This window comes from Physella acuta, unplaced genomic scaffold (assembly GCF_028476545.2).
Source record: "Physella acuta isolate Inbredline_101_S28 unplaced genomic scaffold, ASM2847654v3 ptg001063l, whole genome shotgun sequence".
In the NCBI taxonomy this organism is placed as follows: domain Eukaryota; kingdom Metazoa; phylum Mollusca; class Gastropoda; family Physidae; genus Physella; species Physella acuta.
Window position 1 is genome coordinate 633,165 of NW_026732580.1, and position 15,129 is coordinate 648,293.

At 42.4% G+C, this 15,129-nt stretch overlaps 1 protein-coding gene across 10 annotated transcripts in view; it reads right to left on the minus strand.

Moving 5' to 3' along the window:
• The window catches only part of LOC131955304 (rho guanine nucleotide exchange factor 28), a 111,183-nt gene that overhangs the window by 1,971 nt on the left and 94,083 nt on the right, over positions 1–15,129 (minus strand). For 7 of the 10 annotated variants that reach the window (XM_059319376.1, XM_059319377.1, XM_059319375.1 and 4 more), the window contains 18 exons: positions 15,053–15,127; positions 13,534–13,577; positions 12,743–12,837; positions 11,677–11,728; positions 11,519–11,571; positions 10,973–11,152; positions 9,729–9,854; positions 9,500–9,617; positions 9,195–9,349; positions 8,917–9,084; positions 6,584–6,881; positions 6,010–6,116; positions 5,022–5,091; positions 3,160–3,318; positions 2,492–2,628; positions 1,945–2,187; positions 1,129–1,398; positions 135–918 (listed from right to left, as the gene is read on the minus strand). In XM_059319376.1, coding sequence (XP_059175359.1) covers positions 142–918; positions 1,129–1,398; positions 1,945–2,187; positions 2,492–2,628; positions 3,160–3,318; positions 5,022–5,091; positions 6,010–6,116; positions 6,584–6,881; positions 8,917–9,084; positions 9,195–9,349; positions 9,500–9,617; positions 9,729–9,854; positions 10,973–11,152; positions 11,519–11,571; positions 11,677–11,728; positions 12,743–12,837; positions 13,534–13,577; positions 15,053–15,127 — 3,127 coding nt within the window. In that variant the 3' untranslated portion in view covers positions 135–141. The remainder of the gene's footprint in view (positions 1–134; positions 919–1,128; positions 1,399–1,944; positions 2,188–2,491; positions 2,629–3,159; positions 3,319–5,021; positions 5,092–6,009; positions 6,117–6,583; positions 6,882–8,916; positions 9,085–9,194; positions 9,350–9,499; positions 9,618–9,728; positions 9,855–10,972; positions 11,153–11,518; positions 11,572–11,676; positions 11,729–12,742; positions 12,838–13,533; positions 13,578–15,052; positions 15,128–15,129) is intronic. The other 3 variants (XM_059319380.1, XM_059319379.1, XM_059319378.1) reach the window with 3 other exon arrangements.

The window sequence follows — 15,129 nt, forward strand, 5'->3', positions numbered from 1 at the left end:
AAAGTCCTTAATTAACTGGATACATTTTTTTAAAGAACATTAAGTGAGCTATAAATAAAATTGTAATTTTTAAACATCCAACTAGTAGTAAAGGTGATATGAGTGACCCATTAGAGAAGCTTGAGGCTACTTACTTCTGTGCTAACAATAGAATGTACCATCAGATCCTGCTCCACCTTTTGCCATGGGTAATCCAGTGGGCTGGGGGGCTGGGGGTTTGTTGGATGGGGGCAGTGGATGACCAGCTGGACCAGGCTTAGCTTTTGGGTCAGCTAATTTCATAACTAAAGCAAGGTTGGATGGAGTTCTGGAATTTTTCTCTAACTGTTGCGCCAGCGCAGCACTGGATGGCGTTGATATGGACTGCGTGCGGTTGATTGAAGTCGAGCCAGCTCGAACTGGGTGTGTCTGTTGCCCGCCAGCGCCCAGAGAAGAAGAAGACATCCCGTGGTGCTGGCTGGACTCTGCCAGTTTTCTGGGCAGCTGCTGGACATTTGCCGACCCTATTCTTTGTTCATTTCGTGCACTTAGTAGGTGGTCAGGCAGGCGGAGTTGCTTGGCGCTGACCCCAAGACTGGCAGCCGGGTTCAGATCTGGCTGCCTCAGCTGTTTGGTGCTGGCACTTAAACTTGCACTTCCCACAGAGAACCTGGTCTGTCTACCCAGGCCCCTCCCGTCTCCGGGGACAAAGTTTTCTAGATTTTGAACATCGTTGGCAACAACCGTGTTATAAAAATCAGCAGAGGCAGATCGCCGGTGTACCGCTGGCCTCTGCTGCAGACCTGTGTTTGCTGGATCTTCTTTGGCACCATGCTCATGGTTCACCAGCAGGTAGTCAGGCTGCTTCATCATGTCAATCTGATGCTGCAGTGCTGCCTTCTCTCGTTTCAGCTCCTCTTTACGATTCCGAATCTCAGACTGGAAGAAATTTTAAAATGTACTTATAATAAAATTAAATCTTAAATAGCAATCATTCTTTAACTGAACCAAAAATAACACAGTAACTTAATTGAAGATAATATAATCTTACCATAGCCTAATAGCTAACAACAGAGACTTGAAGATAATCCTGCCATAACTAAACCAACAACAAACCTGACCATAACTAAAGCAACAAGCTGATCCTACCTTTTCTCTCTCTAGATCTCTCCTCTCACTATCCAGCCTCTCCCTCTCCTGCTCCAGGAGAGCCCTGTCCTGTAGTTTTGTCCTCTCCCACTCCTGCCTCTCTCTGCTGATGTTCTCCTGGATGTTCCTCAGCTCCTCCAGCTGGTCATGGCGATACACTGACCTGCGACCTTGCTGCATCTCTGCTGACAACTTGGCTATTTCTTCCTTGGCCTCAGCAAGTTCTGCCCTTAAACTTTCAACCCTGGTGTTCTGTTTGGCAGTCAAATTCTAAACAAAATAGGAAAACACAATTACTTCAAGATCATAAACTTTCAACACTGGTGTTCTGTTTGGCGGTCAAATTCTAAACAAAATAGGGAAACACAATTAATTCAAGATCATAAACTTTCAACCCTGGTGTTCTGTTTGGCAGTAAAATTCTAAACAAAATACAAAAACAATTACTTCAAGATCAAGTTAAATACAGTATTTCATGTGGTTTAAATATTGTTGCTATAGAGTTAAAAATGCAACATTTTTGTTGTTCAAGTGTTGTAGCTATAAAGTTAAATGCAACATTTCATGTAGCTCAAAAATTTTTGTTATAAAGTTAAATGTAGCTCAATGTTTCATATGGTTCAAATATTGTTGTTTAGAAGATAAATGTAGAATTTTTTGTAATAAAAGTTAAATGTAGCATTTTATGTGGTTGAAATATTGTTTAAAAATTTAATGTAGGATTTTATGTGATTGAAATGTTGTTTACAAATAAAATGTAGCATTTCACATAATAAAATCCAACTGTTTACTGAAAGTTCCACTGGTGTGACCTACCATCAGGGCATTTAGGTAATGGACCAGGTTCAGGATGGACGTCATCTGCTCATGGTTGGAGGGAGAAGGGACCAGTGAGGAGACGGATGCTGCTGATAGTTCCCCCAGAGATCCTCTATCACTTGACCGGTCAGAACTGACCTGCTCCTCCCAGAGGTGGGCGTGTCCAGCATGCTGCAGGGGTGAGGCTGTGTGGTGAGAGGGTGGGGCTGTGGCTTGTTTGGTTTCGGAAAGACCAGCTTCCTGTGGAACAAGACACATCAAGTTTGGAATGCAAGTTTGGCTAGAAGTCTTTAAGGTAAAAAAATCTAAAACTGATGGTGTTAAAAGATAAAAACATTTTTAAATTGCAAAGAATTTTTTTTAAAGTTTAACAGACATTGAAGAGGCAGGTGAAGATGTGACAAATTAAAAAAAAAAATGGCATCAGCAGACCTTTCTCTACTACATGGTTTAAGCAATAATATTTATGTGATCTGTATTGTGGTATATGGAAACTTAAAAAGTAATAATCCTGGCATAATAGATGATAAAATGAGTGAATTACATTTACAGTAGGAGAGCCTTCTGGGATATCAGTTAGACTTGTGTCGCCCTCTTGTTGATCAAGACTCAACATACTGGGTGATCTCCCCTCCCCTAGCTCACCACCAATGCCAATGTACCTCTGTTTCATGGTACTCACTGAAACCATACAAAACATTGAATTCGTCTCTAATTAACAATTTTATTAATATTTAATATCAATTGAATAATTCAAACATAAACATTGATTCACAATAAAAGGGAAATCTATGCAATGATTTATGTAAGTTCATAATAAAACTCAGAGAAAATACATCTAAACAGAAGCTTTATGAACACAATAGCTATACAAGTAAACTACTTTTTAAACATTTGTATTGGTTAAGATCTAGCAGTGAATTGGTAATGAAATAATAGTTGAGGAGAGTTAGTGAACAAACCCAGAATAAAATTATAAATTAGAGGAAAACAAGCGAATAGGTTAGTGGGTAAAATGTACATGAATTAGTACACACAAGTGAATGTATAACTGGTTGAAATGTACATGAATTAGTACACACTAGTGAATGTATAACTGGGTAAAATGTACATGGATTAGTAAAAAAAGAGCTAGTGATTAAAATGAAATAAAACAAAAATGAAGGGGAGAGCTAAACAACATGTAATTAGGGCAACAATATGGCCGCCTACATTTTGGTGAGTCGTGGTTGCTGTCAAAACCTGCAAAAGTTTCCGCCCGCTTGGGAACTGGCGTGGCAACAAAAGTGTTGCTGTGGTGCTCACCCACGCTGCTGACGCTACGACTGAGCTGCGTCCCCGAGCCCTGGAGGATGGTGGTCAGGCGAGATGCTGTTCAGAGAAGGGAACAATTGGGTTAGCCAGCCCCTGCACCACAGGCATGTCAAGACATTAGTAGCATCCTAACCCTCAGTCAAGACATTAGTAGTATCCTAACCCTCAACCTTAAGCCTGAGAATACATTTGTTGCATTTTAAATCACTTCACCAGGTTTGTAATCAAATAAGTTATTTTCTATGACTTTTTTTTTTCTTATCAGACTTTGTTCATTAGTAAAATCCAATCCCCACACCTGAAGGTATGTAAAAGTTATTTAGAGAAGATAGCAAGTTTCTCCAGGTATTAGTATAAGAGAGGGTCTGGCTAGTAGACCTGGAGAGTGTCTGGCTAGTACACCTGGACAGTGTCTGGCTAGTAGACCTGGAGAGTGTCTGGCCAGTACACCTGGAGAGTGTCTGGCTAGTACACCTGGAGAGTGTCTGTCTAGCACACCTGGAGAGTGTCTGGCTAGTACACCTGGAGAGTGTCTGGCTAGTACACCTGGAGAGTGTCTGGCTAGTAGACCTGGAGAGTGTCTGGCTAGTACACCTGGAGAGTGTCTGGCTAGTAGACCTGGAGAGTGTCTGGCTAGTACACCTGGAGAGTGTCTGGCTAGTAGACCTGGAGAGTGTCTGGCCAGTACACCTGGAGAGTGTCTGGCCAGTACACCTGGAGAGTGTCTGGCTAGTACACCTGGAGAGTGTCTGGCCAGTAGACCTGGAGAGTGTCTGGCTAGTAGACCTGGAGAGTGTCTGGCTAGTACACCTGGAGAGTGTCTGGCTAGTACACCTGGAGAGTGTCTGGCTAGTAGACCTGGAGAGTGTCTGGCCAGTACACCTGGAGAGTGTCTGGCCAGTACACCTGGAGAGTGTCTGGCTAGTACACCTGGACAGTGTCTGGCTAGTACACCTGGACAGTGTCTGGCTAGTAGACCTGGAGAGTGTCTGGCCAGTACACCTGGAGAGTGTCTGGCCAGTACACCTGGAGAGTGTCTGGCTAGTACACCTGGAGAGTGTCTGGCCAGTACACCTGGAGAGTGTCTGGCTAGTACACATGGAGAGTGTCTGGCTAGTAGACCTGGAGAGTGTCTGGCTAGTACACCTGGAGAGTGTCTGGCTAGTACACCTGGACAGTGTCTGGCTAGTAGACCTGGAGAGTGTCTGGCCAGTACACCTGGAGAGTGTCTGGCCAGTACACCTGGAGAGTGTCTGGCTAGTACACCTGGAGAGTGTCTGGCCAGTACACCTGGAGAGTGTCTGGCTAGTACACCTGGAGAGTGTCTGGCTAGTAGACCTGGAGAGTGTCTGGCTAGTACACCTGGAGAGTGTCTGGCTAGTAGACCTGGAGAGTGTCTGGCTAGTAGACCTGGAGAGTGTCTGGCTAGTACACCTGGAGAGTGTCTGGCTAGTACACCTGGAGAGTGTCTGGCTAGTAGACCTGGAGAGTGTCTGGCCAGTACACCTGGAGAGTGTCTGGCTAGTACACCTGGAGAGTGTCTGGCTAGTACACCTGGACAGTGTCTGGCTAGTAGACCTGGAGAGTGTCTGGCTAGTAGACCTGGAGAGTGTCTGGCCAGTACACCTGGAGAGTGTCTGGCTAGTACACCTGGAGAGTGTCTGGCTAGTAGACCTGGAGAGTGTCTGGCTAGTACACCTGGAGAGTGTCTGGCTAGTAGACCTGGAGAGTGTCTGGCTAGTAGACCTGGAGAGACTTACCTTCCTGCATGGCAGCCTGGACTATCTCCATGGACTCTGTGCCTGTAATGATCTCTTGAGAGCTGGGTCTCTGAAAAATGAGAAACACTAAGTCAGATAACTGCATGGTTGGCTGGTTCCTATCAAACAGGGAAGTAAAAAATTTACTTGACTTGAATTTAGGTGAATCAAGAAATAAAAAAAAACATCTATATCAGATTCCATCAAGACAGACTATTCCAGATTCCACCAAGACAGACTATTCCAGCTACCATCAAGACAGACTATTCCAGCAACCATCAAGACAGACTATTCTAGCAACCATCAAGACAGACTATTCCAGCAACCATCAAGACAGACTATTCCAGCTACCATCAAGACAGACTATTCCAGCTACCATCAAGACAGACTATTCCAGCTACCATCAAGACAGACTATTCCAGCTACCATCAAGACAGACTATTCCAGCTACCATCAAGACAGACTATTCCAGCTACCATCAAGACAGACTATTCCAGCTACCATCAATACAGACTATTCCAGCTACCATCAAGACAGACTATTCCAGCTACCATCAAGACAGACTATTCCAGCTACCATCAAGACAGACTATTCCAGCTACCATCAAGACAGACTATTCCAGCAACCATCAAGACAGACTATTCTAGCAACCATCAAGACAGACTATTCCAGCTACCATCAAGACAGACTATTCCAGCTACCATCAAGACAGACTATTCCAGCTACCATCAAGACAGACTATTCCAGCTACCATCAATACAGACTATTCCAGCTACCATCAAGACAGACTATTCCAGCTACCATCAAGACAGACTATTCCAGCTACCATCAAGACAGACTATTCCAGCTACCATCAAGACAGACTATTCCAGCTACCATCAAGACAGACTATTCCAGCTACCATCAAGACAGACTATTTCAGCTACCATCAAGACAGACTATTCCAGCTACCATCAACACAAGACTTCCATGAGAAGCTTCCACTTACAGATCCTGGCACATTTTTGGGTGTGGACATCTCCAGCAGTTCCAGCATCAGCTTGTTCTTCTCATCACAACATTCTTTGATCACCTCGTCCTTCTGGTGCAGACGTTCTGGGGAGGCAATGCAAGGTTTATACAGCTAGGTCTTACTTTAGTAGGACAAGGTTTATACAGCTAGGTCTTACTTTAGTAGGACAAGGTTTATACAGCTAGGTCTTACTTTAGTAGGACAATACAAGGTTTATATAGCTAGGTCTTACTTTAGTAGGACAATACAAGGTTTATACAGCTAGGTCTTACTTTAGTAGGACAATACAAGGTTTATACAGCTAGGTCTTACTTTAGTAGGACAAGGTTTATACAGCTAGGTCTTACTTTACACAGAGAATTCAAGTTTATACAGCTAGGTCTTACTTTAGTAGGACAATACAAGGTTTATACAGCTAGGTCTTACTTTACACAGAGAATTCAAAGTTGCGACAAAAGCTTCACTTTAGTAGAGGTACTTTTTACTTTATTAGCTATAAATATATGCTTTTAAGTATAAAACCTGCTAATCATAAGCTGCGAGTTTGTACCTAAAATTTCTTTCACATGGTTTGCATGGTCGTCTTTTCTCCGTCTGTCTTCCTCCTGAGACAAGGTTATTGCCCCTTGATTGGAGGCTGGCCACAGCTCCGGCTCCACGTCAGGTGGACACAGCTTGATGGCGTCCTGCAAGATCCTGATCCAGTCCTCCCTCTCAGCCTTACTCTGGCACACCAGCTCGTACATCTCAGGGGTGTTGCGGTTCTGGCTGATCATGTAGATCCCCAGGCTGTCTTTGGCGTCACGCTTCTCACGGACAAGTAGGCGGTACAGGGGAATGACACATGACTGAAAGGAAAATAAGCAAGTTAAACTAGGGACTTTACAGGGGAATGACACATGACTGTAGGGAAAATAAACAAGTTATAATGAATATGATATTGCAGTTCGAATATTAAATCAAGGAAAATGTATGGAAAACAATAGATTTTCAGAAAACTTCATACAGCAAATAACCTACAAAACTCAATACAATTCAATATAGTCAATGTTGTGTCTTCATCATCATTTCCTTGCTCTGCCTAAGACACTTTGTGCAAATGAAGTAGTTCATCAATTTCAATGACCTTGGTATATGAAGGGATAGTGTGGTTAGTACTATGTGCAGCCACCTTTACTTTCCTTAATGTGAGTCAGGTACCTATCAGAGTTGGATGGACTAAAAACGTCCAACAGACTTGAAACCGTGATACATTTGGGTTAGCAACTCTACCATTTGACCACAGCATCCCCAATATTGTGTGAAACAAGCCCACCCCTGTGACTAACCTTGTGATCATGAAACAAGCCCACCCCTGTGACTGTGAGCATGAAACAAGCCCACCCCTGTGACTAACCTTGTGATCATGAAACAAGCCCACCCCTGTGACTGTGAGCATGAAACAAGCCCACCCCTGTGACTAACCCTGTGATCATGAAACAAGCCCACCCCTGTGACTAACCCTGTGAGCATGAAACAAGCCCACCCCTGTGACTAACCTTGTGAGCATGAAACAAGCCCACCCCTGTGACTAACCCTGTGAGCATGAAACAAGCCCATCCCTGTGACTAACCTTGTGAGCATGAAACAAGCCCACCCCTGTGACTAACCTTGTGAGCATGAAACAAGCCCACCCCTGTGACTAACCTTGTGAGCATGAAACAAGCCCACCCCTGTGACTAACCTTGTGAGCATGAAACAAGCCCACCCCTGTGACTAACCTTGTGAGCATGAAACAAGCCCACCCCTGTGACTAACCTTGTGAGCATGAAACAAGCCCATCCCTGTGACTAAGCTTGTGAGCATGAAACAAGCCCACCCCTGTGACTAACCTTGTGAGCATGAAACAAGCCCACCCCTGTGACTAACCTTGTGAGCATGAAACAAGCCCACCCCTGTGACTAACCCTGTGAGCATGAAACAAGCCCACCCCTGTGACTAACCCTGTGAGCATGAAACAAGCCCACCCCTGTGACTGTGAGCATGAAACAAGCCCACCCCTGTGACTAACCTTGTGATCATGAAACAAGCCCACCCCTGTGACTAACCCTGTGAGCATGAAACAAGCCCACCCCTGTGACTAACCTTGTGAGCATGAAACAAGCCCACCCCTGTGACTAACCCTGTGAGCATGAAACAAGCCCACCCCTGTGACTAAGCTTGTGAGCATGAAACAAGCCCACCCCTGTGACTGTGAGCATGAAACAAGCCCACCCCTGTGACTAACCTTGTGAGCATGAAACAAGCCCACCCCTGTGACTAACCCTGTGAGCATGAAACAAGCCCACCCCTGTGACTAACCTTGTGAGCATGAAACAAGCCCACCCCTGTGACTAACCCTGTGAGCATGAAACAAGCCCACCCCTGTGACTAACCTTGTGAGCATGAAACAAGCCCACCCCTGTGACTAACCCTGTGAGCATGAAACAAGCCCACCCCTGTGACTGTGAGCATGAAACAAGCCCACCCCTGTGACTAACCTTGTGATCATGAAACAAGCCCACCCCTGTGACTAACCCTGTGAGCATGAAACAAGCCCACCCCTGTGACTAACCTTGTGAGCATGAAACAAGCCCACCCCTGTGACTAACCCTGTGAGCATGAAACAAGCCCACCCCTGTGACTAACCCTGTGAGCATGAAACAAGCCCACCCCTGTGACTGTGAGCATGAAACAAGCCCATCCCTGTGACTAACCTTGTGAGCATGAAACAAGCCCACCCCTGTGACTAACCTTGTGAGCATGAAACAAGCCCACCCCTGTGACTAACCTTGTGAGCATGAAACAAGCCCACCCCTGTGACTAACCTTGTGAGCATGAAACAAGCCCACCCCTGTGACTAACCTTGTTGTCCTGCAGCAGAAATGTGTACTTCTGCTCATTTTTCTGCAGGAACAAAATCAGATCTGTGAGGACGACTGCTAGGACATCATAGACACGACCTCTGGCACTTTTCCAGCCTATTTTCCCAGAATGCAACAGCTCTCTGTTGTCTGCATTCAGATCTTGTTTCTGAAAAAAAAAAAAATTATAACAAATGATCCATTGGTACTTTAATAAAACAATTTATATTTAAACTTTCAGCCCTTTAAGTTATGGTAAAGTTTGCCAAGGTGACTGACCTTGAACTTTTTCCCTTTAAATATTGTGGTTCTAGAGTCCAGCTTGCTTTGAATGTCAATCAACTTCTCATAGGCCGCCACCTTCTCATCAACATACTGTACAACATCTTTGCTGAGCAGAAGTGCCTGCGACAAGTTTTCTCGATCTTTTTTATCTGCAATGGAAATATGAATGTAATTTTTATCTGTGAGAAAAATATAAGAATAATTTTAGTTTGAATAGTTATTCAAACATATCAACTATAATACTTGAAAATATGACATTATTTTAGTTTGAAAATAAGAAAAGAAAGTTGAGTAAATACCTTTAGTGCCTTTGAGAATGGCCTCTATAAGAATAGGGTATTTAGAGAGCCTGACAGTGACCCCCAGGATGAAATCAGAGATGTCGCGCTTCTCACACACTGGCAAATTTGTACATTTCTGGACAAACACATTCAATACATTAGACACTTGCTGCATTCAATTAGGTGAAAAATGGTGCAATAAGGAACTAATCAAATGATGAACAAATTGTGACCAAGTCCTACTGACCCTGGCAAAGTTTTGAAACTTCCTGTCCATTTTGATAAACTCCTTATAAAGCTGCATTGCTTCTGTGTGTTTAGAGCAGAACACTCCATACACTGCTTTCATCTTTTCTGCTGTATGGTCACCAAACTGTGAACAACAATAGGGGTTTAAAGGTCACCAAACTGTGAACAACAATAGGGGTTTAAAGGTCACCAAACTGTGAACAACAATAGGGGTTTAAAGGTCACCAAACAGTGAACAACAATAGGGGTTTAAAGGTCACCAAACTGTGAACAACAATAGGGGTTTAAAGGTCACCAAACAGTGAACAACAATAGGGGTTTAAAGGTCACCAAACTGTAGACAACAATAGGGGTTTAAAGGTCACCAAATGTGGACAATAGGAGTTTAAAGGTCACCAAACTGTAGACAACAAAAGGGGTTTAAAGGTCACCAAACTGTGGGCAATAGGGGTTTAAAGGTCACCAAACAGTGAACAACAATAGGGGTTTAAAGGTCACCAAACAGTGAACAACAATAGGGGTTTAAAGGTCACCAAACTGGACAACAAAAGGGGTTTAAAGGTCACCAAACTGTGGGCAATAGGGGTTTAAAGGTCACCAAACTGTGGACAATAGGGGTTTAAAGGTCACCAAACAGTGAACAACAATAGGGGTTTAAAGGTCACCAAACTGGACAACAAAAGGGGTTTAAAGGTCACCAAACTGTGGACAATAGGGGTTTAAAGGTCACCAAACAGTGAACAACAATAGGGGTTTAAATTTCATAGTGTGGTCAACAAAAATGTGTTTTTAGATCATCAAAGTGTGGACAAGACTATGTGTTTAGGCTTCATAACGTCTTGGTGTGATGGAGATAAATTTAAAATGAAACAGCTTCTTCTAGAAAACTTGTAGGGCTCTAGTGCCTGCTGACAAACTTAGTTTCATTTGTGTGATGGAGATAAATTTAAAATGAAACAGCTTCTTCTAGAAAACTTGTAGGGCTTTAGTACCTGCTGACAAACTTAGACCTAGATACTGGGACTAAGATAACAACTATGTGAGGTTTGGATGTTTGATACACATCATTTATATAACCTATTAATCTTTGATTTACAATGAAAACTAGCAGCTGTGTGATTGTTGGTTCTGATATTATTTTTATTTTCTTTAGGCTAAAGACAGGACTAAAACCTTTTATTAACAACTTACATAAAACCAGAACAGAACCCAACCGAAACTACAATGACAACTTCAACTTACTTGGCTAATTAAAACATCCCCGATGTCATCAATAGAACGGTCTTCATTTTTGGCCTGTCTCTTGAGCAGCTCCCTCAGGAAATTAGAGTGGAGCTCCACCAGCTCATCCAGCTTAGGGAACAGCCTGTCCACTTGGTCCACAGAGAAGTTCATGTCATGCAGCATGGCGTGGGTGAATATCTGAGGGAAACAACAGCAACTTCACAGCTTCTGGCATACAACATGGGGGACAACAGAAACTTCACTACTTCTGACAGAAACTTCACTACTACTGACATACGACAAATGGAAACTTCACTACTTCTGACATACAACTAACAGAAACTTACTTCACTACTTCTGACTTACAACAAATGGAAACTTCACTACTTGTGATTGTGACATACAAGCTAGCTATACTTTGAGCTAAGATACAATTTTTTTAATAAATTTTTTTCACAAGTTAGCTGAAACATTGTTCACTATTTTTGTCAATTTAAAATTTAAGTGAAAAAAAAAGAACTAAAAAAAAAACACAAGATAAAATACAACACAAGTAAAACATACCTTCTGCATAATCTTTAACCTTTTGACATACTGTTTTTCTGTGTTGATCAACTCTGCAGATAACAAAACAAACCTAATGTAAACAAACATTTCTACTAACCCTACAAATATTATTTATCTCTGAGGTTACAAAATATAGTTGTCATATAGCAACCTACCCCATATGGTGTCCTGTCTTTTGATATCCTTTGTGCCCATTTTCTTGAGTGTCTAGAGGAGCAAAAAAAAAGTTAAAATATAGACATTTTGTTAAGAGGGGTTTGATGAAAAATTACAACTGACATTAGGTTGAATTAAAAATGACAAACAGAGCAAGCCACCTATAGTTTAACCTAATACTTTGTTAGACAGCTAAAGAGGTAGGGTAACATGATTACAAACCTATTAAGGGTCACACATAAATTATTTAAAGCTTTCTTTGATCATTTTAACCTTCCCCCCCCCCCCCCCCCCTATCTAATGAACACAATTTAGTTACAACATTTCTATCTAAAATATTATCTGAGCTGGGTCATCAATGGGTACTTTGGTCAATTTAATTACAATTGACAAAAAAGTCTGCTAAAATTGCTAAATGACTGCTGAAATTTACTTTCACAAATTACTTTCTATAAGTCACATTTTTTTAACCCACTACTCATCCAACATCATCACAAAAGCCTGTAACCCCCCCCCCCCCCCTAGTGTAATATCAGTGATGGACAACCCTGTACTTGGTTGAAGTACCACAAGAGATGGGATAAAGTGACTGATGTTTAAAACATCACTTGATTAAGTCCCACAAGAGATGGGATAAAGTGACTGATGTTTAAACCATGACTTAAGTCCCACAAGAGATGGGATAAAGTGACTGATGTTTAAAACCATGACTTAAGTACCACAAGAGATGGGATAAAGTGACTGATGTTTAAAACCATGACTTAATTACCACAAGAGATGGGATAATGTGACTGATGTTTAAAACATCACTTGATTAAGTACCACAAGAGATGGGATAAAGTGACTGATGTTTAAAACCATGACTTGATTAAGTACCACAAGAGTTGGGAAAAAGTGACTGATGTATAAAACCATGACTTAAGTACCACAAGAGATGGGATAAAGTGACTGATGTTTAAAACCATGACTTGATTAAGTACCACAAGAAATGGGATAAAGTGACTGATGTTTAAAACCATGACTTGATTAAGACAGACTAAGGGGACTGATGTAGTGACCACCAACCTTCCTGTCCACTGTTATACTCCAGGCTTCTGGCTCCTCCACAGACAGCTGCAGGTCTGGTTCTTCATCCAACCACGAGGTCTCTGCTGGCACCACTGGGGGACAGGTAAAGGTAAGATTTAGGGGGAGAGGTAAAGGTAAGACTTAGGGGGACAGGCAAAGGTTAGACTTAGGCAAAGGTTAGACTTAGGGGTTCAGGTAAAGGTAAGACTTAGGGGGACAGGCAAAGGTTAGACTTAGGCAAAGGTTAGACTTAGGGGTTCAGGTAAAGGTAAGACTTAGGGGGACAGGCAAAGGTTAGACTTATGGGGACAGCCAAAGGTTAGACTTAGGGGGACAGCCAAAGGTTAGACTTAGGGGGACAGGCAAAGGTTAGGCTTAGGGGGACAGGCAAAGGTTAGACTTAGGGGGACAGGCAAAGGTTAGACTTAGGGGGGACAGGCAAAGGTTAGACTTAAGGGGATAGGCAAAGGTTAGACTTAGGGGGACAGGCAAAGGTTAGACTTAGGGGGACAGGCAAAGGTTAGACTTAGGGGGACAGGCAAACGTTAGATTTAGGGTTGGGGGGGGGGAATATTAGTGGGGAAAGGCAAAGGTAAAGTTAGACTTATGGGGGACAGGCATATGGTAGACTTTAATCCACAATAGAGAAAAGGCCAAATTTAAAACGATCAAATAAATTTGACTGTCAGATTTCACAAAACAGCTGGTGCTGATATTAAACACTAATTTATTCATTAACAGACACATACCTGATGATATTTAACACTAAATGATTAACAGACACATACCTGCATCTAGAGACTCCATAGACTCTGATATGGTATCTGCCATACTGAAAGAAAAAACAAGTCAAACATTAGCTCTCAAACCTATGACACATGAACATGTAGTTGAAGATCTGGAATGAAGAAATCAAGTCCGGGAAAAGTTTTTACCCAATCTCAGAGCCGGTCTCACTGTCCATATCATCTGTAAATTTGTACCTAGGCTCTATGATAACGGCTTCCAGCAAAGATTTTTTAAACGTGTATTTCCTTCGCCTTCTAAAACTTAGTTTAGACATTTTGCTCCTGTCCCTAGTCCTTGTATACAAGCCTAATGACAGCAATCACATTGTGAATGACAACAACACCGTGCTCCCAGTCACTTCCGTGTATGAGTAAAAAAAAGCCCTTGAGATTTAACCACTCACATGAGCAAGTGGCTGAGATACAGCAAGAGTGACACACTAAGATAGGCGGATCAGTTTTGGCTTACATCACTATCACCTGTTTAGATCCGTGCTTAGTCAAACTATCAGTCTCATTAACGGGAAACCATAGATAAAAATAGCTTAACCAACAGAATAATAGATAAAAATAGCTGTCTAATTTCCCAAAAAGATATATTTAAACCATTTTGATAATCTAATTAAAGAGTGAACAAAAATGGATTCTGATTACAAGTGTCAAAGAGCATTTGAACAAATTGTTATATTAGTTTACCCATAAGCATTAGGTGACATTGTTATGTTTAAAGTGAATGTGGATATTCCTTTTTGATTATTTTGGTCATGTAAACAAAGTTAGGCAATGATGAACTAATGGATTGGTCAGCCTCTGTCATGACTGGATTAGGACTGGTCAGCCTGAGCCATGACCTAAGGACTGGCCATCTATGACCTTAACTCAAATTGAGCCATGACCTTAGGTCAGCATGAGCCATGACCTAAGGATTGGTCTGAGTCAGCCATGAGTTAAGTACTCAGTCTCAGCCTTAAGACTGGTCAGCCATGACTGTAGGCTGACCAGTCTTAACCTAAGGACCAATCAGCCATGACCATGGGACTGGTCAGTCATGACTTTGGCACTGGTCAGTCATGACCTCTGCCATGACTTGCTGTAGTGAGTACTTGACATGCCAGTTCACAGCAGATTTCCACAAGTAAATAACAGCACATGCCACATAGCAGGCAGGCAAGGTGATAGGGGAAAAAAAATTTCTTTATCTGTCACCTGACATTGAATTATAACGTGAAAAAATTTAGCCAGGTGGCCTTATGTCCTTTATACGTGTCAAATTACAATAGGCAATTGAGCTAATCAATATCTCACTAATAATTTAGGAGAATAAAAAAAGTGGTAAAATCTTGAGTACAACATTTAGAAGAATGACACATATGAAGCTAAGTAAAGCTAACAGAACAACACCAAGTGCAGTGTGGACAAAGGGGAAGAACCTCTGCTTGTGACCCCAACTTTTCCTTTTGATATGGATGCTAGCAGTGCAGGAAAGGTTTGGGCCACAAGGCGGGGCGGCACTACTCACTTGCTCGGCGTCTGTCCCAGAGTCAGTGCAGTCATACTGGTGCAGTCACTCTCTGACTCCTCAGTGATAGCCTTGCT